General features: G+C 57.2%; 2 protein-coding genes across 2 annotated transcripts in view; one reads left to right on the forward strand and one right to left on the reverse strand.

Annotated features, from left to right (window-relative positions):
- The first annotated feature begins 277 nt into the window (after positions 1 to 277).
- Positions 278 to 9,767, forward strand: LOC137466714 (lipolysis-stimulated lipoprotein receptor-like). Its single transcript, XM_068178397.1, has 10 exons — positions 278 to 393; positions 1,585 to 1,899; positions 2,433 to 2,552; positions 3,137 to 3,184; positions 4,739 to 4,885; positions 6,585 to 6,665; positions 6,750 to 6,810; positions 7,428 to 7,492; positions 8,730 to 8,839; positions 9,732 to 9,767. Exons 1-10 carry the CDS (start codon positions 357 to 359, stop codon positions 9,765 to 9,767), a joined length of 1,020 nt encoding a protein of 339 aa, XP_068034498.1. The 5' UTR covers positions 278 to 356.
- A 2,679-nt stretch (positions 9,768 to 12,446) lies between these two features.
- Positions 12,447 to 26,409, reverse strand: part of MEGF8 (multiple EGF like domains 8) — a 49,378-nt gene continuing 35,415 nt past the window's right edge. Inside the window, 15 exon segments of the mRNA XM_068178398.1 lie at positions 12,447 to 12,752; positions 13,296 to 13,890; positions 14,061 to 14,475; positions 14,522 to 15,080; positions 15,550 to 15,667; positions 16,187 to 16,317; positions 16,688 to 16,858; positions 17,277 to 17,469; positions 18,069 to 18,231; positions 19,438 to 19,587; positions 19,694 to 19,754; positions 20,883 to 21,097; positions 22,908 to 23,118; positions 24,313 to 24,427; positions 25,486 to 25,765. Coding sequence (XP_068034499.1) covers positions 12,447 to 12,752; positions 13,296 to 13,890; positions 14,061 to 14,475; positions 14,522 to 15,080; positions 15,550 to 15,667; positions 16,187 to 16,317; positions 16,688 to 16,858; positions 17,277 to 17,469; positions 18,069 to 18,231; positions 19,438 to 19,587; positions 19,694 to 19,754; positions 20,883 to 21,097; positions 22,908 to 23,118; positions 24,313 to 24,427; positions 25,486 to 25,765 — 3,683 coding nt within the window.

Here is a 26,409-nt window from a genome sequence, read left to right on the forward strand (position 1 = left end):
CCCCCATTCCTCCCCTTTTTGTCCCAAAACAAATTTCACCAAATTCACCAAATTTCACCAAATTTCCCCCAACTGTTCCCATTTCCCCCAAAATTTCCCCCGATTTCCCCCAATTTTTCCCAAATTTCCCCCAATTTTCCCCAATTTTCCGAATTTCTGCCCAATTTCCCCCAATTTCTCCCTATTTTCCCCACTATTTTCCAGTTTTCCCCCCCAAATTTCTCCGCTTTTCCCCCCAAACTTCCCCCGAGCTCCGCTCCCATATAAGGCAATGGGCGTGGCCCCAGCCGGAACTGGCGTGCCCAGGTGCGCCGGCCCCGCCCCCTCAGGCCCCGCCCACACCTGGCCCTTCCAAGATGGCGGCGGCGCTGGGGGCGCTGCTGGCGCTGCTCGGTGGGTTAATTAAGGGGGGTAATTAACGGGGTCCGGGGTAATTAATGGGGGCCTGGGCAATTAACGGGGCTGGGGGTTAATGGGGGGGGGGAATTAACGGGGTCTGGGGTAATTAAGGGGGGCCGGGAGGTAATTAAGGGGCTGGGGGTTAATTAGGTGGGGTAATTAACGGGGGCTGGGGTAATTAACGGGGACCGGGGCAATTAACGGGGCTGGGGATTAATTAAGGGGGGCAATTAACGGGGTCCGGGGTAATTAAGGGGGGCCTGGGCAATTAATGTGGCTGGGGGCTAATTGGGGGGGGGGTAATTAACAGGGGCCGTGGTAATTACTGGGGTCCGGAGCAATTAAGGAGGTCCGGGCTAATTAATGGGGGTCTGGGGTAATTAAAGGGGGCTGGGGCAATTAATGGAGCAGGAGGTTAATTAGGGGGGTAATCAAGGGGGTCCGGGGTAATTAATGGGGTAATCAAGGGGGGTCCGGGGTAATTAAAGGGTGGGGGGTTAATTGAGGGGGGTAATTAAGAGGTGGGAATGGGTGGGGGGTAATTAAACGGTAATTAAGGGGGGGTGGGGTTAATTAGAGGGGTAGTCAAGGGTGTGGGGGTAATTAGGGGTTAATGGGGGTCATTAGGGGTTAATTGGGGTAATTAGGGCTGGGGGGGCACCTTGGTGCCATTGGGGGTGAGCACAGGTGAGCACAGGTGAGGACAGGTGAGGACAGGTGAGGACAGGTGAGAACAGGTGAGCACAGGTGAGGACAGGTGACCTGGGTGACCCTGACCCTGTCTCACCTGCCCAGGTGACACCAGGTGACACTGACTCTCACCTGCCCAGGTGACCTGGGTGACCTGACCCTGTCTCACCTGCCCAGGTGACACCAGGTGACACTGACTCTCACCTGCCCAGGTGACCTGGGTGACCCTGACCCTGTCTCACCTGCCCAGGTGACACCGGGTGACACTGATTCTCACCTGCCCAGGTGACCCCAGGTGACACTGACCCTGTCTCACCTGCCCAGGTGACACCAGGTGACACTGATCCTGTCTCACCTGCCCAGGTGACACTGACCCTGTCTCACCTGCCCAGGTGACCCCAGGTGACACTGATCCTGTCTCACCTGCCCAGGTGACACCGGGTGACACTGACTCTCACCTGCCCAGGTGACACTGACCCTGTCTCACCTGCCCAGGTGCGCCGCTGCAGGTGTGGCCGCTGCAGGTGTCGGTGCCCGAGCCCCGCACGGTGGCGCTGCTCTTCCAGCCGGTGCTGCTGCGCTGCCACTTCCAGGTGAGCTCACCTGGCCCCGCCCCCATCGTCACCTGGAAGTACAAATCCTTCTGCCCCGACACCTGGGCGGCGCCCGGCGGCACCTGGGACTCACCTGGCGAGGCGGCCGGGGCCTGCCCCGACTCGGCCCGCACCGTGCGCATCGTGGCCACCAAGCAGGGCGAGCAGGTGACCCTCGGAGACTTCTACCTGGGCAGGGCCGTGACCATCCGGGGAGGTGAGGGGCACACCTGGGCACACCTGGGACACACCTGGGCACAGCTGGGACACACCTGGGCACAGCTGGGCACACACCTGAGTACACCTGGGACACACCTGGGCACACCTGGGCACAGCTGGGGGCACCTGGGCACAGCTGGGGGCACCTGGGACATTCCTGGGCACACACCTGGGAACACCTGGGCACACCTGGGGGCACCCCAAAACACACCTGGGGCTCACCTGGGCACGCCTGGACACACCTGGACACACCTGGGACACACTTGGGCACACCTGGGCACACACCTGAGTACACCTGGGACGCACCTGGGCACACCTGGGACACAGCTGGGCACACCTGGGCACACACCTGAGTACACCTGGGCACACCTAGGGGGGAGATACAGCCTGGGGACACGCACCTGGGCACACCTGGGCACATCTGGGGGCATGGGCACACACCTGGGGCTCACCTGGGCTCACCTGGGACACACATAGGCATAGCTGGGCACAGCTGGGCACAGCTGGGCACACCTGGGCACACCTGGGCAGGTGCGGAGCTGAGCCTGGGCCCCGCGGCCTGGGGCGACAGCGGCCTCTACCTGTGCACGGTGACCTCGACCAGCGACCTGCAGGGCAACAACGAGGCCGTGGCCGAACTGGTGGTACTGGGTGAGACTGGTTTGGACTGGGAGGGACTGGGAGAGGGCTAAAGGGGGGTTGGGGTTACTGGTTTATACTGGGAGGGACTGGGAAAGGGTTAAAGGGGGGTTTGGGGTTACTGGTTTGGACTGGTTTGGGGGTGGGGTTACTGGTTTGTACTGGTTTGTACTGGTTTGTACTGGTTTGGGGGTGGGGTTACTGGTTTGGACTGGTTTGTACTGGTTTTACTGGTTTGGGGGTGGGGTTACTGGTTTGTACTGGTTTGTACTGGTTTGTACTGGTTTGGGGGTGGGGTTACTGGTTTGGACTGGTTTGTACTGGTTTTACTGGTTTGGGGGTGGGGTTACTGGTTTGTACTGGTTTGTACTGGTTTGTACTGGTTTGTACCGGTTTGGGGGCGGGGTTACTGGTTTGTACTGGTTTTACTGGTTTGTACTGGTTTGGGGGCGGGGTTACTGGTTTGTACTGGTTTGTACTGGTTTGTACTGGTTTGTACTGGTTTGGGGGCGGGGTTACTGGTTTGTACTGGTTTGTACTGGTTTGTACTGGGAGCAGCGGGGCTGCACTGGGCCCCTCCCCCCGTGTCCCCCCAGGGTCTCTTCCCGAGGGCTCCCGGCTCCTGCCCGAGGGGACCCTGCCAGGTACGGGCACACCTGGGCACACCTGGGGGCACCTGGGCACACCTGGGGGAACCTGGGCACACCTGGGCACACCTGGGCAGAGTTATAACACACCTGGGGGCAACCGGGCACACCTGGGCACACCTGGGGGAACCTGGGCACACCTGGGGGAACCTGGGCACACCTGGGCACACCTGGGCACACCTGGGGGCACCTGGGCAGAGTTATAACACACCTGGGGGAATCTGGGCACACCTGGGGGAACCTGGGCACACCTGGGCACACCTGGGGACACCTGGGCACACCTGGGCACAGCTGGGGGAACCTGGGCAGAGTTATAACACACCTGGGGGCAACCGGGCACACCTGGGGACACCTGGGCACAGCTGGGGGCACCCAAAATACACCTGGGGGCAGCTGGGACATACCTGGGGGAACCTGGGGACACCTGGCGACCATCTGGGGCCATTTGGGGCCATTTGGGGCCATTTGGGGCGGTTCCAGGTGGTTTTGGGGTGACTTTGGGACATTTTTGGTTATTTTGGGGTAATTTGGGGTGAATTTGGGGTAAAGTTGGGATATTTTGGGACCAATATGGGATATTTTGGGGATAAATTGGGATATTTTGGGATAATTTCAGATTTTTGGGGCAGTTTGGGATAATTCTGGGTATTTTGGGGGTGTTTTGGGGTAATTTGGGATACATTTGGGATATTTTGGGGTAAATTTGGGATATTTTGGATAATTTTGGGGTAAATTTGGGATATTTTGGATAATTTTGAGGTAAATTTGGGGTGTTTTGGATATTTTGGGGTAAATTTGGGATATTTTGGATAATTTTGGGATGTTTTAACCCTTTCCAGACTGGCTGTTCCTGGCCCTGGGATTTTTGGAGATAATTTATGCTAATTTATGCAATTTTTTGGCATTTTAACCATTTTCAGACTGGCTGCTCCTGGTGCTGGGGGCGCGGCTGGGATTCAGGGATAATTTATGCTCATTTATGCTAATTTATGCTAAATTTGGGATGATTTTGGGACAAATTTGGGGTAATTTTTTGGGATAAATCTGGGATATTTTGGGGATAATTTAGGTGAAAGTGTATGCTAATTTATGCTAATGTGGGACTTTTTAACCCTTTCCAGACTGGCTGTTTGTGGCGCTGGGGGCGGGGCTGGGATTTAGAACTAAATTATGCTAATTTATGCTAATACTGGGAAAAGTTCATGACAATTTTTTGGGGTAAATGTGGGATGTTTTGGGGATATTTTGGGGACCTTTTTGGGATATTTTATGCTAATTCGGGACGTTTTAACCCTTTCCAAACTGGCAGTTTGTGGCACTCGGGGCAGGGCTAGGATGAGAGAGACAACTCACGCTAAACCACGATAATCTATGCAAATCCAACCCAATTTATGCTAATTTATGCCAACCGGGCCCTGTCCAGACGCGCTGTTTCGGGGCGCTGGGGGCGGGGCCGGGGTGACGTTGGGACAATTTCCGATCATGTGGGGACGATCCGTGGCGACTTGTTATGCTAATGTATGCTAATGTATGCTAATGTCCCCGTTGCAGACTGGCTGTTCGTGGCGCTGGTGGCGCTGGGGGCGGGGCTGGTGGCGCTGGGGGCGGGGCTGTGCTGGTGCCAGTGCTGCCCCCACACCTGCTGCTGTTACCTGCGCTGCCCCTGCTGCCCCCGCACCTGCTGCTGCCCCGAGGCCCGTGAGTGAGCGGGCACACCTGGGCACACCTGGGCACAGCTGGGATACACCTGGGATACACCTGGGATACACCTGGGCACACACCTGGGCACACCTGGGGACACACCTGGGCACACACCTGGGATACACCTGGGGTGGGGTCTGGGCACACCTGGGCAACCTGGGGACACACCTGGGATACACCTGGGATACACCTGGGCACACCGGGGCACACCCGGGATACACCTGGGATACACCTGGGATACACCTGGGCACACCTGGGCACACCTGGGCACAGCTGGGATACACCTGGGCACACCTGGGATACACCTGGGATACACCTGGGATACACCTGGGATACACCTGGGCACACACCTGGGATACACCTGGGCACACCTGGGATACACCTGGGCACACCTGGGATACACCTGGGATACACCTGGGATACACCTGGGATACACCTGGGCACACACCTGGGATACACCTGGGCACACCTGGGATACACCTGGGCACACACCTGGGATACACCTGGGCACACCTGGGCACACCTGGGATACACCTGGGCACACCTGGGCACACCTGGGCACACCTGGGCACACCTGGGATACACCTGGGCACACACCTGGGATACACCTGGGATACACCTGGGCACACCTGGGCACACCTGGGCACACCTGGGATACACCTGGGCACACCTGGGATACACCTGGGCACACCTGGGCACACCTGGGATACACCTGGGATACACCTGGGATACACCTGGGCACACCCGGGATACACCTGGGATACACCTGGGCACACCCGGGATATACCTGGGATACACCTGGGATACACCTGGGCACACCTGGGCACACACCTGGGATACACCTGGGCACACCTGGGATACACCTGGGCACACCTGGGCACACCTGGGATACACCTGGCACACACCTGGGCACACCTGGGCACACACCTGGGCACACCTGGGATACACCTGGGATACACCTGGGATACACCTGGGCACACCTGGGCACACCTGGGCACACACCTGGGCACACCTGGGATACACCTGGGATACACCTGGGCACACCTGGGCACACCTGGGCACACCTGGGATACACCTGGGATACACCTGGGATACACCTGGGATACACCTGGGCACACCTGGGATACACCTGGGCACACCTGGGATACACCTGGGATACACCTGGGATACACCTGGGCACACCTGGGCACACCTGGGATACACCTGGGATACACCTGGGATACACCTGGGCACACCCGGGATACACCTGGGATACACCTGGGCACACCCGGGATATACCTGGGATACACCTGGGATACACCTGGGCACACCTGGGCACACCTGGGCACACCTGGGCACACCTGGGATACACCTGGGCACACACCTGGGATACACCTGGGCACACCTGGGCACACCTGGGATACACCTGGGCACACACCTGGGATACACCTGGGCACACCTGGGCACACCTGGGATACACCTGGGATACACCTGGGATACACCTGGGCACACCTGGGCACACACCTGGGATACACCTGGGATACACCTGGGATACACCTGGGATACACCTGGGATACACCTGGGCACACACCTGGGCACACCTGGGGTGGGGTCTGGGCACACCTGGGCACACCTGGGAACACACCTGGGGACACACCTGGTCACACCCGGGGTGGGTTCTGACCTCACCTGTGCCCACCTTTCCCCCCTGCCTCAGTTTACCTGGCCGGGAAAGCAGCGACCTCGGGGGGCGCCTTCGGCCCCTCCCCCCACCCAGCGCTGCCCCTGCAGCTCCTCGGTGAGTGGGGGAGGGGCGGGGCGGGGCGGGGCCCGGGTGAGCGCAGGTGAGCCCAGGGGAGCCTCACCTGGCCCCTCCCCCCAGGCAGCAGCCAGAGCTCCCAGGTGCCGCTGCTGAGGGACGGCGACAGCGCAGGTGAGCCGGCGTGATTGACAGGTGTCAATCACAGCACGGGCAGGGGACTGGGGGGAGCTGGGGGGGACTGGGATGGACTGGGATGGACTGGGAGGGACTGGGATGGAACTGGGGGGGACTGGGATGGACTGGGATGGAACTGGGGGGGACTGGGAGGGACTGGGATGGACTGGGATGGAACTGGGGGGGACTGGGAGGGACTGGGATGGACTGGGAGGGACTGGGATGGACTGGGAGGGACTGGGATGGAACTGGGGGGGACTGGGATGGACTGGGATGAACTGGGATGGAACTGGGATGGACTGGGATGGACTGGGATGGACTGGGATGAACTGGGATGAACTGGGAGGGACTGGGATGGACTGGGATGGAACTGGGGGGGACTGGGAGGGACTGGGATGGAATGGGAGGAAACTGGGATGAACTGGGATGGACTGGTTTTTACTGCTCTGTACTGGCCCATAGTGGTCCATACTGGCCCATACTGGCCCATACTGGTTTATGCTGGTTTATACTGGTCCATACTGGTCCATACTGGTCCATGCTGGTCCATACTGGTTTATACTGGTCCATACTGGTCCATACTGGTTTGCTAACCCCGCCCCTCCCCCCAGCCCCCTCCCCCAGCCCCCTGGGGCTCCTGGAGCAGCAGCTGCACACCTGGGGAGGGGGCGGGGCCACGGCCGGGCCAGGTGAGGGGGGACTCGGGGGGCTGGGGGGCTTTGGGGGGACTTTGGGGATTTGGGGGATTTTGGGGATTTTGTTGGATTTCGGGGATTTTTGGGGGAAGTTTTGGGGGGATTTGGGGATTTTGGGGGGATTTTTTTGGGGGGATTTTTGGGGGGATTTTGGGGGGATTTTTGGGGATTTTGGGGGGAGTTTTGGGGGGGTTTTTGGGGATTTTAGGGGGGTTTTGGGGGGATTTTATTGGATTTTGGGGGGATTTTGGGGGGATTTTGAGGATTTCTGGGGGGAGTTTTGGGGGGATTTTATTGGATTTTGGGGGGATTTTGGACGGTTCTGCGGCTCCTCAGCGGAATTTTGGGGGGAGTTTGGGGGGATTTGGGGATTTTGGGGGGATTTTTTTGGGGGGATTTTTGGGGGGATTTTGGACGGTTCTGGGGCTCCTCAGCGGAATTTTGGGGGGATTTTGTTGGATTTTGGGGGGATTTTTTTGGGGGGATTTTTGGGGGGATTTTGGACGGTTCTGCGGCTCCTCAGCGGAATTTTGGGGGGGATTTTGGGGATTTTAGGGGGATTTTTTTGGGGGATTTTTGGGGGGATTTTTTGGGGGGATTTTTGGGGGGATTTTGGACGGTTCTGGGGCTCCTCAGCGGAATTTTGGGGGGAGTTTGGGGGGATTTGGGGATTTTGGGGGGATTTTTTTGGGGGGATTTTTGGGGGGATTTTGGACGGTTCTGCGGCTCCTCAGCGGAATTTTGGGGGGGATTTTGGGGATTTTAGGGGGATTTTTTTGGGGGATTTTTGGGGGGATTTTTTGGGGGGATTTTTGGGGGGATTTTGGACGGTTCTGGGGCTCCTCAGCGGAATTTTGGGGGGGATTTTGGGGATTTTGTTGGATTTTGGGGGGATTTTTTTGGGGGGATTTTTGGGGGGATTTTGGACGGTTCTGGGGCTCCTCAGCGGAATTTTGGGGGGATTTTGGGGATTTTGTTGGATTTTGGGGGGGACTTTTTTGGGGGGATTTTTGGGGGGATTTTGGGGGGATTTGGGGGGCATTTTGGGGGGATTTTTGGGGGGATTTGGGGATTTTGGGGGGATTTTTTTGGGGGGATTTTTGGGGGGATTTTGGACGGTTCTGGGGCTCCTCAGCGGAATTTTGGGGGGTGCCGTGTTTGGGGTCGGGGTCGGGGCTCGACCTCGCCCCTCCCCCACGCTGACCCCCCCCTCCCCCCTCCCCCCCCCCAGGCCGCGCCCCCAGTGACGTCACCTCCCTGCACGAGCCCTCCTGGACCCCTCCCCCCCCCCGCTCGCGCTCGGCCGAGATTTTGGGGGGGTGGGGGGGGGAGGGGCCCGGGGTGGGGGAGGGGCGCCGGGGGGGGTCCCTGACCCCTCCCCCCCCCGCGCGCCCCCCCCGCGCGCGCTCCCGGGACGCCCCGGGCAGGGGGGGAGGGGCGGGGGGGTGGAGCCCCCCTCCCCCACCCCGGGACCCCCCCGGGAACCCCCGGCGGCTGCGCAAGGTGGGGGAGGGGCGGGGGTGGGGGGCTTTGGGGATTTTGGGGGGACTTCGGGGGATTTGGGGAAAAATCGGGGATCTGGGGAAAAATTGGGGGGTTTTGGGTGAAATTTGAGGAATTTTGGGGGGATTTTGGGGAATTTGGGGGGGATTTGAGGAATTTTGCGGGGATTTGAGGGATTTTGAGGAATTTTGGGGGGATTTTGGGGAAAATTTCAGGTGAATTTGGGGAATTTTGGCGGCATTTCGGGGGACATTTTGAGGAAATTTGGGGGATTCGAGGAATTTTGGGGGATTTGGGGGAAATTTTGGGATTTTGGGGGGAATTAGGGGGGAGTTTGGAGGGATTTGAGGGGATTTTGGGGAAATTTGGGGATTTTTGGGGCTTTGGGTAAAATTTGGCTGAAATTTGGGGATTTCGGGGGGATTTTGCGGGGACTTTGGGGTAAATATGGGGGATTTTGGGAAAAATTTGGGGGGTTGGGGTGATGTGGGGAGGGTTTGGGGAGCATTGGGGGGAATTTGGGGATTTTGGTGGGACTTTGGCGCAAATTTTGGTATAATTTTGGCGATTTTTTGGATATTTTGGGCTATTTTGGGGCAATTTTGGATATTTTGGGCTATTTTGGGCTAATTTAGAATATTTTGGGCTATTTTGGGCTAATTTAGGATATTTTGGGTTCTTTTGGGGGGTCTCCAGCTCTCTCACCCCGTTTTTTTTCCCCTCCCCCCAGAACGACGCCTTGAGCCGCGAGAGCCTCGTGGTGTGAGCGGGACCCCGGAAAATTCCGGAAATTCCCCCCAAATCCCAGAATTCTCCCCAAAAGTTCCGGAAATTCCCCCAAATCCCGGAACTTTCCCCGAATTCTTCCCCTCCCCCGCTCATTTTTGGTGCCTTAAATTTGATTTTTTTTTTTTGTTTTTTTTTTGTTTTTTTTTAAGAACTGGGGGAGGGCTCTCCCCTTCCCCTCCCCCACCCCGGGATTTGGGGCCAAATAAAGGATTTTAGAGAAACTCGGAGCGGTGACGTCAGCGAGGGGCCGGTGACGTCATCGAGCGGACTGTGACGTCACTGGGGGGTTGGGGGAATTTGGGGGAATTTTGGGAAATTTTCAAGGAAATTTTGGGAATTTTGGGGGAATTTTGGGGGAATTTTCAGGGAATTTTGAGGAATTTTTAGGGAATTTTTGGGCATTTGGGGAGGATTTTGGGGAATTTCCAGGGATTTCGGGGGAATTTGAGGTGAATTTTGAGGGCTCTGGGGAATTTTGGCAAATTTTGGGCAATTTTCAGGGATTTTGGGGCATTCCCACCCCTGTTTAGGTCACTTTTCCCATCAAGCCCCCTCCCCTAATTAAACCCCCCAATTAAATCCCCTCCCCTAATTAAACCCCCAAATTAGGACCCCTCCCCAAATTACCACCCGTAATTAATCCCACTCTCCTAATGAACCCCTCCCCTAATTAACCCCGCTAATTAACCCCCTCCCCCAAATTGCCACCCGTAATTAATCCCACTCTCCTAATGAACCCCCTCCCCTAATTAACTGCGCTAATTAAGCCCCAGAAAAGCCACGCGAGGGGGGAGGGGCAGCAGCGTTTATTGAGGTGGGGGAGGGGAAGGACCCGGGAGCCCCCCCCAAATTAATAAATAATCAAGTAATTAATTGATTGATTGATTGATTGTTGTGGGCTTTTTGGCGCCAAAATCTCCCTGAAATTCCTCCCAAAATTCACCCAAAATCCAAAGAAAATCCTCAAAAATCCCAGAAAAAAAACTAAAAAAGTCCTGTAAAATTAAAATAAAAAAAAATTTACAACCCAGAAAAAAACCCAAAAAAATTCCCCCAAAAATTCCTAAAAAAACCCCCAAAATACAGAAAAAAAATTCCTAACATAGCCCCAAATTTTTTTTTAAAAATCTCAAAAAATCGAAATAAAATCCCAAAATAAATCCCCAAAAATCCAGAAAAAAAATATTGAAAAATCAAAAAATATCGGAAAAACCCAGAAAAACTAATCTCAAAAAAACCCACAAAAAAACCAAAAAAAAACAACCAAACAAAAATGAAGAAAAAAAAATCAAAAAATCCCCAAAATCTTGGAAGAAACCCCAAAAATCTCCAAAAAAATTCGGGGAAAAAAAAAAATCCAAAAAATCTCCCAAAATCCTGAAAACATCCCAAAAACTCGCCAAGAAATCCAGGAAAAAGCCTAAAAAATCCTCAAAAAAAGGAATAAAATCCTAAAAAAAAAAAAAATCCCCAAAAAAATCCAGAAAAAAAAATCCTCAAAAATCCCAGATAAATTCCCAAAAATCCCCCAAAAATCCCCGAAAAATTCGAAATAAAATCCCAAAAAAAAACCCCAAAAATACAGAAAAAAATTTCCAAAATATCGTCAAAAATCCCAGAAACCCCCCCCCCCAAAAAAAAAAAACAAAAAAACCACACAACTGGAAAAAATTAAATAAAATCCCAGAAAATTCTCCCGAAAGATCCGAATTAAAGCCCAAAAAGCCCCGAAAAATCCGAAATAAACCCCAAAAAAAGCCTCAAAAGATCCGAATTAAGCCCAAAGAGCCCCGAAATCGCCGAAAAACCCGAATTAAAGCCCAAAGAGCCCCAAAAAACCCGAATTAAAGCCCCCAAAACAGCCCCAAAAAATCCCCGAAAAACCTGAATTAAGCCCAAAAAATCCCCGAAAAACCTGAATTAAAGCCCCAAAATCCCCGAAAAACCCGAATTAAAGCCCAAAAATCGCCGAAAAACCCGAATTACAGCCCAAAAAATCCTAGAAATCCCCGAATTAAAGTCCAAAAATCCCGAATTAAAGCCCCAAAATCCCCAAAATCCCGAATGAAGCCCGAAATCCCGAACGAGCCCCGAAATCCGGAATGAAGCCCCAAAATCCCGAATTAAATCCCCGAAATCCCGAATTAAATCCCCGAAATCCCGAATTAAAGCCCCAAAATCCCCAAAAATCCCGAATTAAATCCCCGAAATCCCGAATTAAATCCCCAAAATCCCCGAAATCCCGAATTAAATCCCCAAAATCCCCGAAATCCCGAATTAAATCCCCAAAACCCCCCAAATCCCGAATTAAATCCCCGAAATCCCGAATTAAACCCCCAAAATCCCGAATGAAATCCCCGAAATCCCGAATGAAATCCCCGAAATCCCCGAAATCCCGAATTAAATCCCCAAAATCCCCGAAATCCCGAGCGAGCCCCGAAATCCCGAATTAAATCCCCGAAATCCCGAATTAAATCCCCGAAATCCCGAATTAAATCCCCGAAATCCCGAATTAAATCCCAAAATCCCCGAAATCCCGAGCGAGCCCCGAAATCCCGAATTAAATCCCCGAAATCCCGAATTAAATCCCCGAAATCCCGAATGAAATCCCCAAAATCCCCGAAATGCCGAGCGAGCCCCGCCGCCGGGCCCGCTCTCAGCTGCCCATGGAGGTGAGCTCCAGCCCCGCCCCCGCCCCGCCCTTCCTGGCCGGGGCCCCGCCCCCCGGCCCCGCCCCCTGCCCCGGCCCCGCCCCCAGCTCGTGCAGCCGCAGCGCCACCAGCGCCGAGCCCAGCGCGGCCCTGGGCGGGCCCCCGGGGCCCCCGGGCAACTGCAGCAGCAAAGTGGCCACCGCGGCCACCCCGTCCTCGGTGGGCTCCAGCGTCACCGGGCCCGCCCCCAGCCCCAGCCTGGGCGGTCCCGACAGCGTTTTCGGCGGGTGCTGGTGGCCAAAGTGGGCGTTCTGGTGGCCGGAATGGGGGGCTTGGGGGTTTTGGGGGTCCGAAGGTGGATTGTGGTGGCCCAAACGGGGATTTGGGGGGTCCAAAGGTGAGGTTTGGTGGCCCGAACGGGCATTTTGGTGGTCCAGAGGCGAAGTTTGGTGGTCCCGGAGAGGATTTTGGGCGTTCCAAGGTGGGGGTTGGGAATTTGGGCCACCCGAGGGAAGGGTTTGGTGGCCCGGGTGGGAATTTTGGGGGTCCGCGGGGGAGTTTTGGGTGCCCTGAGGCTCCACGGGGGAGTTTTGGCTCCCAAATTTGACGTTTTGGCCGCTCGGCCGCAGATTTTGGTGGCCCAGCTCCAAGTCTTGCTGGCCGAGCCTCACATTTTGCTGGCCCGGCCCCAGATTTTCCTTGCCCAGCCCCAAATTCCTCTCCGCTGCCCCCACATCTTGGTGGCCCAGCGCCCTATTTTGCTTCCCCACCCCCAAACCCCGCTCTCCACACCCCAAATCCTGCTTGCCCGCCGCCAAATCCTGGTAGCCCACCCCCCAATTTTGATTCCCCACCGCCAAATCCCGGCGGCCCAGCCCCTTATCCTCCTTGCCCAGCCCCAAGCCCCTCTCACTCTGACCGCCGCCCGCCGCGCTCTGAAGCCCGCGGCCCGAGCTCCTCGTGGCCGCCCAGTAGCCGGCGGGGCGGCTCTGGTAGCCCGGCGGGCAGTGCTGGAAGCAGACGGTGACGCGGGCGAAGGGCCGGGCGGCCATCTTGGACATCTCCTGGCGGTGGCGACGCCGCTCGTGGCGCGCGTCCAGGCCCTGCTTGGCCTTCCAGAGCAGCACGCAGAGCGCCAGGAACAGGAAGAAGCACGAGAAGAACACCGAGAAGAAGACGAAGAGGTCGATGTGGGCTTGGTCCTGCCGGAAGAACAGTAGCCCCTGGGAGGGCTCCGGGCCACCCACGACCAGCAGGTAGAAGCGCGTGGACTTGAGCGGGTGGCCCGAGTGGGGGTAGGTGAGCACCAGGCGGTCGCGGACGCCGCGGACCACCAGCGCCGGCACGGGGCGGCCCACGGTCAGGTAGGTGACCAAGCCGCGGGCGCGCTCCTCCAGCAGCGCGGGGGCGGCCGGGGTGGGGTCCGGCCGTTTGGGGCGGGCGGTTTGGCTGGGGGGAGAGGTTTGGCTAGCGAGGTGGCTTTTGGGGCTACCGAAAGGGGTGGGGTCGTGGGATTGAGCGGTGAGAGAGGTTTGGCTGGCGGAATGGGTTCTGGGGCTACCAAAAGGTCTGGGGTCATCGGCGTGGCCAGTAAAACCAGTTTGGCTACTGGAATGGGCCTTGGGGCTACCAAAAGATCTGGGGTCATCGGCTTGGCCAGTAAAAGAGGTTTGGCTACCAAAATCGGCTCTGGGGCCACCAAAAGATCTGGGGTCATCGGCTTGGCCAGTAAAAGAGGTTTGGCTACCAAAATCGGCTCTGGGGCCACCAAAAGGTCTGGGGTCATTGGCTTGGCCAGTAAAAGAGGTTTGGCTACCAAAATCGGCTCTGGGGCCACCAAAAGGTCTGGGGTCATCGGCTTGGCCAGTAAAACCAGTATGACCACTTTGGGCACTGGGGTTGGCTCCTGGACCACCAAAACCTCCAGCTTGACCAGTAAGACCAGTTTGGCCACTGAAATCACCTGCGGGACCTCCAGGACCACCAGTGTGACCAGTTTGGCCACTGGGACCGGCTGCGGGGCCTCCAGAACTTCTGGGCTCACCAGTAAAACCAGTAGCACCAGTGGGATCAGCCCCACCATCAGCAGGGCCACCGGGGCCACCAAAGGTCCCAAAGGTGTCACCACCGGTGCCACCGGTGCCAAAGGTGCCACCTTCAGTCCCGAAGGTGCCACCACCGGTGCCACCGGTGCCAAAGGTCCCGGAACCAGTCCCAAAGCTCCTCAAGGTGCCACCACCACTCCCCGAAGCCCTGAAGGTGCCGCCACCACCTTGAGCCCCGAAGGTGCCGCCGCCCCCGCCGAAGGCGCCGCCCCCGCCGGGCGCCTGCACCCTGACCCGGTGCCAGCCCGTGGCCGGCTCCACGTCCACGGCGAAGGTGTCGTAGGAGGTGGCCACGTAGAGGTCCACCTCGCCGAAGGTGACGTCCAGGGTGACCCTGATGTCCACGTTGGTGAACTTGGGCTGGACGGCGAAGGGCACGGAGCGGCCGGGCGGCAGCGGCCGGCGCTGGGGCGGCGGGAAGCAGTGGCTCTGCGACGCCGGGTCCAGGCAGTACTCCTGCTCCACGGCCAGCAGCCGGTAGCACTGCTGGCCACCCACCGGGTGGCCCTGGAAGGAGTCGCGGCACTTGGAGCACTGCGGGGACACCGAAAGCGTCGTGGTCAGGGACGTGGAGGTCATCGAGGTCATTGGTGCGGAGCTCAGACCACCCTGGTGGCACCAGAATGCTGAGGAACCAGGTGGGTTCCATCCCCACGTCCCCACCAGAACCGCCTGGAGAAGGTTCTGGAATGGGTTCTGGACTTGGGGACATCAGAAGCGTCGTGGTCAGGGACGTGGAGGTCATCGAGGTCATTGGTGCTGAGGTCAAGCCATGCTGGTGGCACCAGAACAGAGGAACCAGGTGGGTTCCATCCCCACGTCCCCACCAGAACCCCCTGGAGAAGGTTCTGGAACCGCTCCTGGACTTGGGGGCGTTTCTTCCCATTTCCCCCCATTTTATCCCAAATTTCCTCCATTTCCCCCCGAATTTTCTCCATTTCGCGTCCATTTCCTCCTTCTTAGGTGTGCCCAGGTGTGCCCAGGTGCCCCCAGGTGTGCCCACCTGGTGCCGGTAGCAGTCGCGCCGCTCGGGGCAGGCGCCGCTCTCGGTGTTGTTCTGGCAGGGGCAGCCGGTGCCGTCCAGCTCGTTGCAGGTGTCGGCGTGCCCGTTGCACTGGCACCTGCCCGACAGGTGACCTCACCTGAGACAGGTCGTTCCCCTTTCCCCCAATTTTTCCCATTTTCCCCAAATTTTTCCCATTTTTTTTCCCCCAATTTTTCCTTTTTTCCCCTCGTTTTTCTCAGTTTTTTCTCCTTTTTCACATCCCCAGGTGTGCCCAGGTGTGCCCAGCTCACCTGGCACAGGTGACTGACCCAGTACAGGTGTCAGACTCACCTGGCACAGGTGACACCACGCCTGGCACAGGTGTCCCAGCTGTCTCACCTGGTGCAGGTGCTGTCCCGCATGAAGAACCCGGCCAGCAGGTGTCACACCTGTCCCCTCCCCAGCCCCGCCCAGGTGTCCCAGGTGTCCCCTCCCCAGCCCCGCCCAGGTGTCCCAGGTGTCCCAGGTGTCCCCTCCCCAGCCCCGCCCAGGTGTCCCAGGTGTCCCAGGTGTCCCAGGTGTCCCCTCCCCAGCCCCGCCCAGCTGTCCCAGGTGTCCCCTCCCCAGCCCCGCCCAGGTGTCCCAGCTGTCTCACCTGGTGCAGGTGCCGTCCAGCATGAAGAAGCCCGGCCGGCAGGTGTCACACCTGTCCCCCACGCTGTTGTTCTGGCAGTTCACGCACACGGCCTGCGCCTCGCTGGGGCCCTCCGACACCCAGGTGTGGATCTGCACAGGTGAGCGCCCAGGTGAGCGCCCCCTCCCCACGTGTGCCCAGCTGTGCTCCCAGGTGCCTCCCCCTCCCGGTTCCCTCATTTCCCATCCCCCCAGGTGTCCCCAGGTGTGTCTGTCCCTCCCCAGGTGTCCCCAGGTGCCCCTAGGTGTGCTCAGGTGAGTACCTGCCCCCTCCCAGGTGAGTCCCCAGGTGTCCCCAGGTGTGCCCAGGTGCCCCCAGGTGAGTCCCCAGGTGTGCCCAGGTGTGTCCCCACTCCCCAGGTGTGCCCAGGTGAGTCCCCAGGTGTGCCCAGGCGTGTCCCCACTCCCCAGGTGAGTCCCGAGGCGAGTTCCTGCTCCCTCCCAGGTGTGCCCAGGTGCTCACCAGGTGCGGCTCCAGGGGGTACCTGTCGGGGTCGCCGCGGTGCCGCTCCAGCTCGGCACGGCTGACGCAGACGTCGGCGCGGTGGCGGCAGAAGGAGCGACAGGTGAGGCAGGTGCCCCCCCCCAGCGCCGAGCCCACGAACAGCGGGCGGCAGCGCTGGCACTGCGGGCCCTGCACAGGTGAGCACAGGTGAGCACAGGTGAGTCAGAATGTGAAAAAGGTGAGCCCAGGTGTGTTACAGGTGGGTACAGGTGAGTACAGGTGTGTACAGGGGTGGTACAGGTGTGTACAGGTGTGGTACAGGTGTGTACAGGTGTGGTACAGGTGAGTACAGGTGTGGTACAGGTGTGGTGTTCCAACCCCAACAAAGCCCCTCCCACCCCCTCTAACCCATCCTGGACCCACCTGGAGCCCAGGTAACCCCACCTGGCAGCCAGGTGACCCCACCTGGAGCCAGGTAACCCCACCTGGAGCCCAGGTAACCCCACCTGACAGCCAGGTGACCCCACCAGGAGCCAGGTGACCCCACCTGGAGCCCAGGTGACCCCACCTGGAGCCAGGTGACTGCACGTGGGCAGCCGGCGCTCACCTGGGTGTTGTTCATGCACCTGAGGCAGGTGTCGCGGGCGCCGGGCCCGGCGCAGTCGCTGTGCCCGTTGCAGGCGCAGGGCACGGCGCAGTCGGCGCCCACGAAGCCGAAGTGGCAGCGGCACCTGTCGGGCTCCAGGCAGGTGCCGTTGGCGCAGCCCTGGCGGCACACGGGGCGGCACTCACCTGTGCGGCTGGGAAACACACCTGGGTCAGCGGGGAGGGGGCGGAGGGGCACCTGGGGCACACCTGGGGCACACCTGATACACCTGGGAGACACCTGGGATACACCTGGATACACCTGGGTCAGTGGGGAGGGGGCGGGGGGCACCTGGGGCACACCTGGGATGCACCTGGAATACACCTGTCTGACCTGGGATGTGTTCCTCACCCACCCAGGTATCCCCCCCACCTGCCCAGGTGTGTCCCTGCCCCGCCCGGGTGTGTCCCTGTCCCACCCCTCACCTGCCTGGGTGTGTCCCTGCCCCACCCCTCACCTGCCCAGGTGTGTCCCTGCCCCACCCGGGTGTGTCCCTGTCCCATCCCTCACCTGTCCAGGTGTGTCCCTGTCCCATCCAGGTGTGTCCCTGTCCCACCCAGGTGTGTCCCTGCCCTGCCCGGGTGTGTCCCTGTCCCATCCCTCACCTGCCCAGGTGTGTCCCTGTCCCACCCCTCACCTGCCCAGGTGTGTCCCTGCCCCACCCAGGTGTGTCCCTGTCCCATCCAGGTGTGTCCCTGCCCCGCCCGGGTGTGTCCCTGCCCCACCCCTCACCTGCCCGGGTGTGTCCCTCACCTGTCGGCGCTGTAGCCGGCGCGGCAGGTGCAGGTGAAGCCGTCGGGCAGGTCCCGGCACACCTGGCTGGGGCCGCAGGTGTGGTGCCCGTTCTCGCACTCGTCCTCGGGGGGGCAGCTCAGGAAGGCCCAAATCCCGCCGGCCCCGCAGGCCTGGGTCACACCTGGCACAGGTAACCCGGGCGTGAACCCGGAATCCCCAAAATTCCCGAAAAACCCCCGAATTTCACCCAAAAACACCCAAATTCCTACAAAAACCCCCAAAATTTCAACCAAAAAACCCCAAAATTGCCCCAAAAAACGGCCCCAAGGACGGTCCCGCACACCTGGGGCACACCTGGCACAGGTAACTGGGGCGTGAACCCGGAATTCCCAAAATTCCCCCAAATTTCACCGTGCCCTGGGCACACCTGAACCCCAAATCCCCCCAAAATCCCCCAAATCCTCCGAAATTCCCCCAAATCTTTCCCAAATTTTCCCCAAATCCCCCCATATTCCTGAAAATTCCCAGAAATCCCCCAAAAATCCCCCCAAATTCCCCCCCAAACCCCTGAAACACCCCCGAGACCCCCCAAAATCCCTTTTAATTACCCCCAACCCCCCCCCCAAAATCCCTCCCAAAAATTCCCCAAAATTCCCAAATCCCCAAAAATTCCCGGAATTCCCAAATTCCCGGGGCCCTCGCCGTGCTGGGGTTCCGCTGAGCCCCCCCGGACCCTCTAAAATCCCCTGTAATTGCCCCAAAACCCCCCAAAATCCCTTAAAATTCCCACAAATCCCTCCCAAAAATTCCACCAAATCTTCCCCAGATTTCCTCGGAATTCCCAAATTCCTGGAATCTTCACTGTGCCGGGGTCCACTGAGCCCCCCCCCGGACACACCTGAGCCCCCCCAAAACCTTTATAAACCCCCCCAAAATCCCCTCTAATTGCCCCAAAGCCCCCCCAAATCCCTCCCAAAAATTCCCAAAAATTCCCCAAAATTCCCAGAATTCCCAAATTCACAGAATTCCCAAATTCCCAGAATCTTCACCGTGCCGGGGTTCCACTGAGCCCCCCCCGGGCACACCTGAGCACCCCCCCAAAACCCTTATAAACCCCCCCAAAATCCCCTCTAATAGCCCCAGAACCCCCCCAAATCCCCCCCAAAAATTCCCAAAAATTCCCGAAAATTCCCGAATTCCTGAATCCCGCAATCCTCACTGTTCCGGGGTCCGCTGAGCCCCCCCCGGGCACACCTGAGCCCCCCCAAACCCTTATAAACCCCCCCATCCCCTCTAATAGCCCCCAAACCCCCCCAAATCCCTCCCAAAAATTCCCAAAAATTCCTGAAAATTCCCGAAAATTCCCGAAAATTCCCGGAATGCTCACCGTGCCGGGGTCCACTGAGCCCCCCCTCGAGGCAGCGGCCGCCGCCGTTGTGCCCCCCCCGGGCGCACCAGCCGCAGCGGGGCCGCCGCAGGCACTGGGAGCACTGGGAGGCGCCCGCGCAGTCGGGGGGGGGGCAGCGGTCGGGGACCCCTCCCCCGGCGCCGGGGGGGCCCCCCGGGACCCCTCCCCCCGCCGCCCGGGGCGGGGGGGGGCAGCCCCCCGAAGGCCGCGCCCGCGCCCCCTCCCCCCCCGCCGCGGAGGAGGCGGCCGCAGCTCCCGGCGAGGCAGAGCAGGGGGGCGAAGCTGGGGCTCAGGCACTGGGGAGGAAAGGGTTAAAGGGGGTCGAAAACGGCGCAGAGCGACCCCGAAAATCCCACCCGGAAAAGCCCGGAATTGTGAAACCCCCCCCCCAAAAAAAACCCAACCACAAAACCCCCTCAAAAACCCAAAAGAACCGCCCAAAAAAAAACCCCAAAGAGCCCCCCCCCCCCCCCAAAAAAAAAAATACAAACCCCAAAAAAAAAAACCCAAAAAATCCTCGAAAGAGCCCAAAAAACACCCAAAAATCCTGAAAAACGCCCCAAAAAACGTAGAGCCCCGCAAGAGCCCAAAAAAGGCCAAAAAGAGCTCCCGGCGAGGCAGAGCAGGGGGGCGAAGCTGGGGCTCAGGCACTGGGGAGGAAAGGGTTAAAGGGGGTCGAAAACGGCGCAGAGCGACCCCGAAAATCCCGCCCGGAAAAAGCCCGGAATTGTGAACCCCAAAAAACAAAAAAAAACCCCCAAACATCCCCAAAACCTCGCCCAGAACCGGGGAAAATCCCCAAAAAAGTGACCGGGAAATACCCAAAAACCCGTCCTGGGAAATGCCGGGAAATGCCGAAAAGTCCCTAAAAAAAAGGCGAAAAAATCCCTAAAAAATCCCTAAAAAATCCCCCCTAAAATGGCTAAAAAATCCTGAAAAAAATCGCTAAAAAAGTCCCAAAAAAATCCCTAAAAAATCCCCAAAAAGTCACTTAAAAATCCTAAAATATCACTAAAAAAATCCCAAGAAATTGCCAAAAAATCCCCAAAAAACCCCAAAAAATTTGCTAAAAAATTTGCTAAAAAATCCCAAAAAATTGCAAAAAAATCCCAAAAAACCCCCAAAAAGTACCCAAAAAATACCCCCAAAAATTGCTAAAAAATCCCAAAAAGTACCCAAAAAAATTGCTAAAAAAATCCCAAAAAATTCCCAAAAAATTGCTAAAAAATACCCAAAAAATTGCCAAAAAATCCCAAAAAACCCCCAAAAAGTACCCAAAAAAATTGCTAAAAAATCCCAAAAAATACCCCAAAAAATTGCTAAAAAATCCAAACAAATCCCAAAAAACGGGGGAAAAAAAGGGGAAAAAAAAGGGGAAAAAGAGGAAAAAAAAGGGGAAAAGAAGGGGGAAGTCGGGAGCTGACCTGGTTGAGCGCCAGGCTCCAGAGGCAGTGCTGCCAGCCGCCGTCGGCGCCCGGCGACGCCAGGCAGGCGTGGCAGGAGCGCTGCAGGTGGCACGGCAGCGGGCACGGCAGCGGCGGCGCCGACTCCACGGGCATGGGCGACACGTTGAGCAGCGAGTGGCTGAAACACGTCCAGTCGTAGGCGGGCTGCACGCTCAGGATGCGCCGCGTCTCGCCTGCCCACGGGCGGGGACAGGTGAGCTCGGACAGGTGAAGGACTCGGGGAACGCCCAGTCTGGCTCACTGGTTTGGACTGGTTTGGTTCGGACTGGTTTGGACTGGTTTGGTTCGGACTGGTTTGGACTGGTTCTTACTGGTCCATAGAACATGGCCAGACCAATGGTCAAGGTGAGTTCTGCTCTCACCTGCACAGGTGAGCTCGGACAGGTGAAGGACTCGGGGAACCCCCGGTCTGGCTCACTGGTTTGGACTGGTTTGGGCTGGTTCGGACTGGTTCGGACTGGTTTGGACTGGTTTGGTTCGGACTGGTTTGGACTGGTTCTTACTGGTCCATAGAACATGGCCAGACCAATGGTCAAGGTGAGTTCTGCTCTCGCCTGCACAGGTGAGCTTGGACAGGTGAAGGACTCGGGGAACCCCCGGTCTGGCTCACTGGTTTGGGCTAGTTCGGACTGGTTTGGACTGGTTTGGTTTGGACCGGTCCATAGAACATGGCCAGACCAATGGTCAAGGTGAGTTCTGCTCTCACCTGCACAGGTGAGCTCAGGTGAGCTCGGACAGGTGAAGGACTCGGGGAACCCCCCCGGTTCGGCTCACTGGTTTGGGCTGGTTTGGACTGGTTTGGTTTGGACTGGTTCGGACTGGTTTAGACTGGTTTGGACTGGTTTGGACTGGTTCGGACTGGTTTGGTTTGGTTCAGACTGGTTTGGACTGGTTTGGTTTGGTTTGGACTGGTTTGGACTGGTTCTTACTGGTCCCTAAAGGAAGGGTCAGGATGGGCCGGGTCTCACCTGGGCACAGGTGAGCTGCAAAAACCCACAAAATCCCCCAAAAATTCCCAAAAAATCCCCCAAATCCCCAAATCTGCTCACCTGTCCTCTAGAACTGCTGAGTCCACTCCTGAAACCGTCCCAAAATCCCCAAAAATCCCCCAAAAATCCCAAAAAATCCCCAAAAAATCCCCCAAAAATCCCCAAAAAATCCCAAAAACTCCCCAAACCGCCCACCTGTCCTCTTGAACTGCCGCGTCCACATGCAGCGGCCGGCGCAGCGCGTGCAGTTGGGGCCCCCCAAACCTCCCCAGATCCCCCTGGAACTGCCCCAAATCCCTAAAAAATCCACAAAAAATCCCCAAAAATTCCCAAAAATTCCCCAAATCCCCCAAAACTCCCCAAACCGCCCACCTGTCCTCTTGAACTGCCGCGTCCACATGCAGCGGCCGGCGCCGGCGCAGCGCGCGCAGTCGGGGCCCCCCAAACCTCCCCAGATCCCCCTGGAACTGCCCCAAATCCCTAAAAAATCCACAAAAAATCCCAAAAAATCCCCAAAAATTCCCCAAATCCTCCAAAACTCCCCAAACCCGCCCACCTGTCCTCTTGAACTGCCGCGTCCACATGCAGCGGCCGGCGCCGGTGCAGCGCGCGCAGTCGGGGCCCCCCCAAACCCCAAATCCCCCCCAAACCTCCCCAGATCCCTAAAAAAATCCCAAAAAAAATCCCAAAAAATCCCCAAAAATCCCCCAAAAATCCAAAAAATCCCCCAAAAATCCCAAAAATTCCCAAAAAAAATCCCCAAAAATCCCCAAAAATCCCCAAAAATCCCCAAACTCCCCAAACCGCCCACCTGTCCTCTTGAACTGCCGCGTCCACATGCAGCGGCCGGCGCCGGCGCAGCGCGCGCAGTCGGGGCCCCCCAAACCTCCCCAGATCCCCCTGGAACTGCCCCAAATCCCTAAAAAATCCACAAAAAATCCCCAAAAATCCCCAAAAATTCCCCAAATCCCCCAAAACTCCCCAAACCGCCCACCTGTCCTCTTGAACTGCCGCGTCCACATGCAGCGGCCGGCGCCGGCGCAGCGCGCGCAGTCGGGGGCGCCGCACGCGGCCTCGGAGCAGTTCTGCGGCGCGAAGATCTCCCGCTGGTTGATGCGGCAGTCGTTCTCGCGGCGGCAGCTGGCGCCCGCGCCGATGCACGCGCCCTCGGGGCAGTTGGTGCACCACTTGCAGGGGGGCGGGCCCTGCGTTCGGGGGGAAAAACGGGGATTTTGGGCAAAAGAAACGGGGGGAAAGCGAGAAAACGGGGATTTTCGGTGAAAAAACAGGGATTTTCGGTGAAAAAACGGGGATTTTCCGGGGAAAAATGGGGATTTTCGGTGAAAAAATGGGGTTTTGGGGGGTTTCATGGAGGTTTTTGGGGGATCTGAGGGTGCGGGGTGTCCAAAATTGGGATTTTGGGGAGGTTTGGGTGAAAAAACAGGGATTTTGGGAAAAAACAGGGGGAAAATGTGATTTTCGGAGAAAAAAACAGGGATTTTTTGGGAAAAAAATGGGGATTTTTGGGGGCTTCAGGGAGGTTTTTGGGGGATCTGAGGGTGCGGGGTGTCCAAAATTGGGATTTTGGGGAGGTTTGGGTGAAAAAATGGGGATTTGGGGAAAAAACAGGGGAATAATGTGATTTTCGGAGAAAAAACGGGGATTTTCTGGGAAAAAAAAATGGGGATTTTGGGGGGTTTCAGGGAGGTTTTTGGGGGATCTGAGGGCGCGGAGTATCCAAAATTGGGATTTTGGGGAGGTTTGGGTGAAAAAATGGGGATTTGGGGAAAAAACATGGAAAAAAAAAATCAAAATTTTAGGGAGTTTTTAGGGCAAAAAATGGGATTTTTGGGTTTCTGAGGGGTCTTGGGGAAGCTTTGGGTCTCAGGGGGTCCTGGGTGTCTAAAATTGGGATTTAGGGGAGTTTTGGGTGAAAATTTGAGATTTTTGGCAAAAACCCTGGTGATTTTGGGGTAAAAACCAAGGATTTTGGTGTAAAAAATGGGGATTTTGGGGAAAAAATTGGGATATTTTGGGAAAAAAATTGGGATATTTTGGGGATGTTTTTGGGCTGGTTTTGGGATATTTTAGGAATATTTTTGGGGTATTTTTGAGGTATTTTGGGGATAATTTTGGGCTGTTTTTAGGGATATTTTTGGGGTGTCTTTGGGGTGTTTTGGGGATAATTTTGGGGTGGTTTGCGGTTGTTTTTAGGGGTATTTTTGGAGTGTTTTGGGGCTGTTTTTGGGATAATTTTGGGTGGTTTGGGGTTGTTTTAAGGGGTATTTTTGGGCTGGTGTTGGGGTATTTTGGGGATATTTTTGGGCTGTTTTTAGGGGTATTTTTGGGGTGTTTTGGGGCTGTTTTGGGGGTGGTTTTGGGGTGTTTTGGGGTCTCACCGAGCCCCCCAGGGGGTGCTGGGCCAGGCACTCGCTGCAGCTCCGGAGGCGCCGGCACTCGAGGGGGTCCCGTGGGGAGGGGGCGCAGGGGGAGGGGATGGGGGAGCACCCCAGCCTGGGAGGGTCATTTGCATCTCATTTGCATCTCATCAGTGCCCCAAAACCCCCAGCCAAACCCCAAGACAATCATCCCAAAATCTGCCCCAAATTCCCTCGAAACGTCCCCAGAATTCTTTCAACCCCCCCAGGACCCTCAGGTTTCTCCCCAAATCCCCCCAAAATCCTCGATTTTCCCCCCAAAATCCCAATTTACCCCTAAACCCCCCCAAATCCCCCTCATATACCCCCAAATCCCTTCTAGAACCCCCAAACCCCTCCAACTCCCCCCCAAATCCCCTATAAACCCCCCCAAATCCTCTTTAAACCCCCCAAATCCCCTCTAAACCCCCCAAATAATCCACAAATACCGTCTTAAACCCCCCAAAATCCCCCGAAATCCCCTTTAAATCCCCCCAAATCCCCTCTAAACCCCCCAAACCCCCTCTAAACCCCCCCAAATCCCTCTAAACCCCCCCAAATCCTCCCCAAATCCCCTCTAAACCCCCCAAATCCCCTCTAACCCCCCCAAATCCTCCCCAAATCCCCTCTAAACCCCCCAAATTCCCCCCAAATCCCCTCTAAACCCCCCAAATCCCCTCTAACCCCCCCCAAATCCCCTTTACACCCCCCAAATCCCCTCTAACCCCCCGCAAATCCCCTCTACACCCCCAAATCCCGGATTCTCACCCCAAATCCCCTCTACCCCCCCCAAAATCCCCTCTAAACCCCCCCAAATCCTCTTTAAACCCCCCAAATCCCCTCTAACCCCCCCAAATCCCCTCTACACCCCCAAATCCCCTCTAAACCCCCCCAAATCCCCTTTACACCCCCCAAATCCCCTCTACCCCCCCAAATCCCCTCTAACCCCCCCCCAAATCCCCTCTAAACCCCCCCAAATCCCCTCTACCCCCCCCAAAATCCCCTTTACACCCCCCAAATCCCCTCTAAACCCCCCAAATCCCCTCTAAACCCCCCCAAATCCCCTTTACACCCCCCAAATCCCCTCTAAACCCCCCCAAATCCCCTCTACACCCCCAGATCCCGGATTCTCAGCCCAAACCCCCCAGTTCTCACCTCTCAGCCTCCAGGGCCCCCCGGCAGCGCCCCCCGCACCAGGCGCAGGCCCCCCCCGAGCCGTTGCAGCGGGGGGGGTCGGGCAGGGCCCCGCAGGGATCGGGGGGCACCCGCAGCCCCCAGAGCCCCCCCAGGACCCCCCCGTTGAAGCCCCCCGAGAGGAAGAGGAGCCCCCCGAGCTCGGCCAGGGCGTGGCCCACGGCCCCCGGCATGGGGGGGCCCACCACCGATGGGTCTGGGGGGGGAAACTGGCGTTTTAGAGGTAAAAAAACCCCAAAATCTGCTCCCAAAAAACCCAAAAATTGGGCTTTGAACTGTCTGTAATTGCCCCAAAATCGCCACAAAAATCCCCACAGAACTGCCCCAAAATCCCCCCAATATCCCCCCAGAATTGTCCCAAAATTCCTCCAAAAATCCCCCCAAAAGTTCCCCTAAAAATCCAATTTTCGACCCCAAAATCGAGGCAAAAAAATGGGGAGGAAGAGTCCGAAAATGGGGATTTTAGACCTAAAAAAACCCAAAATCCACCCAAAAAAATCCCCAAAAATTGGGGTTTAAGACTCCCCTAGAAGTCCTCCAAAATTCCCCCAAAATTCCCCAAAAATTTCCCCAAAATTTCCCCCCAAAACTTCCCAAAAAATCGCTCTAAAAATTCAATTTTCCCCCCTTATTTCCCCCCTTCTTTGCCCAAATTTTGCCCGATTTCCACCCAATTTTCGGGGTCCCCCCATTTTTAGGACCCCCCCCAATTTCTGAGACCCCTCCTCAAATTGGGGACCCTCAAACCCCTCCCCTCCCTGAAGCCCCCAGACCCTTTTCCCCCCTATTTTTCCCATTTTTTTGCCCTATTTAGCCCAAATTTTGCCCGATTTCCACCCAATTTTCGGGGTCCCCCCATTTCGGGACCCCCCCAATCCAGAAGAC

This window comes from Anomalospiza imberbis, unplaced genomic scaffold (assembly GCF_031753505.1).
Source record: "Anomalospiza imberbis isolate Cuckoo-Finch-1a 21T00152 unplaced genomic scaffold, ASM3175350v1 scaffold_43, whole genome shotgun sequence".
Taxonomy (NCBI): Eukaryota; Metazoa; Chordata; class Aves; order Passeriformes; family Viduidae; genus Anomalospiza; species Anomalospiza imberbis.

Bases quoted from the DNA above. Each gene is read 5' to 3' on its own strand.
- LOC137466714 (XM_068178397.1), top strand. From the start codon at position 357: ATGGCGGCGGCGCTGGGGGCGCTGCTGGCGCTGCTCG. The intron at 394-1,584 runs GTGGGTTAATTA...TCACCTGCCCAG, and splicing joins GGCGCTGCTGGCGCTGCTCG to GTGCGCCGCTGCAGGTGTGG. The intron at 6,811-7,427 runs GTGATTGACAGG...CCCCTCCCCCAG, and splicing joins GACAGCGCAGGTGAGCCGGC to CCCCCTGGGGCTCCTGGAGC.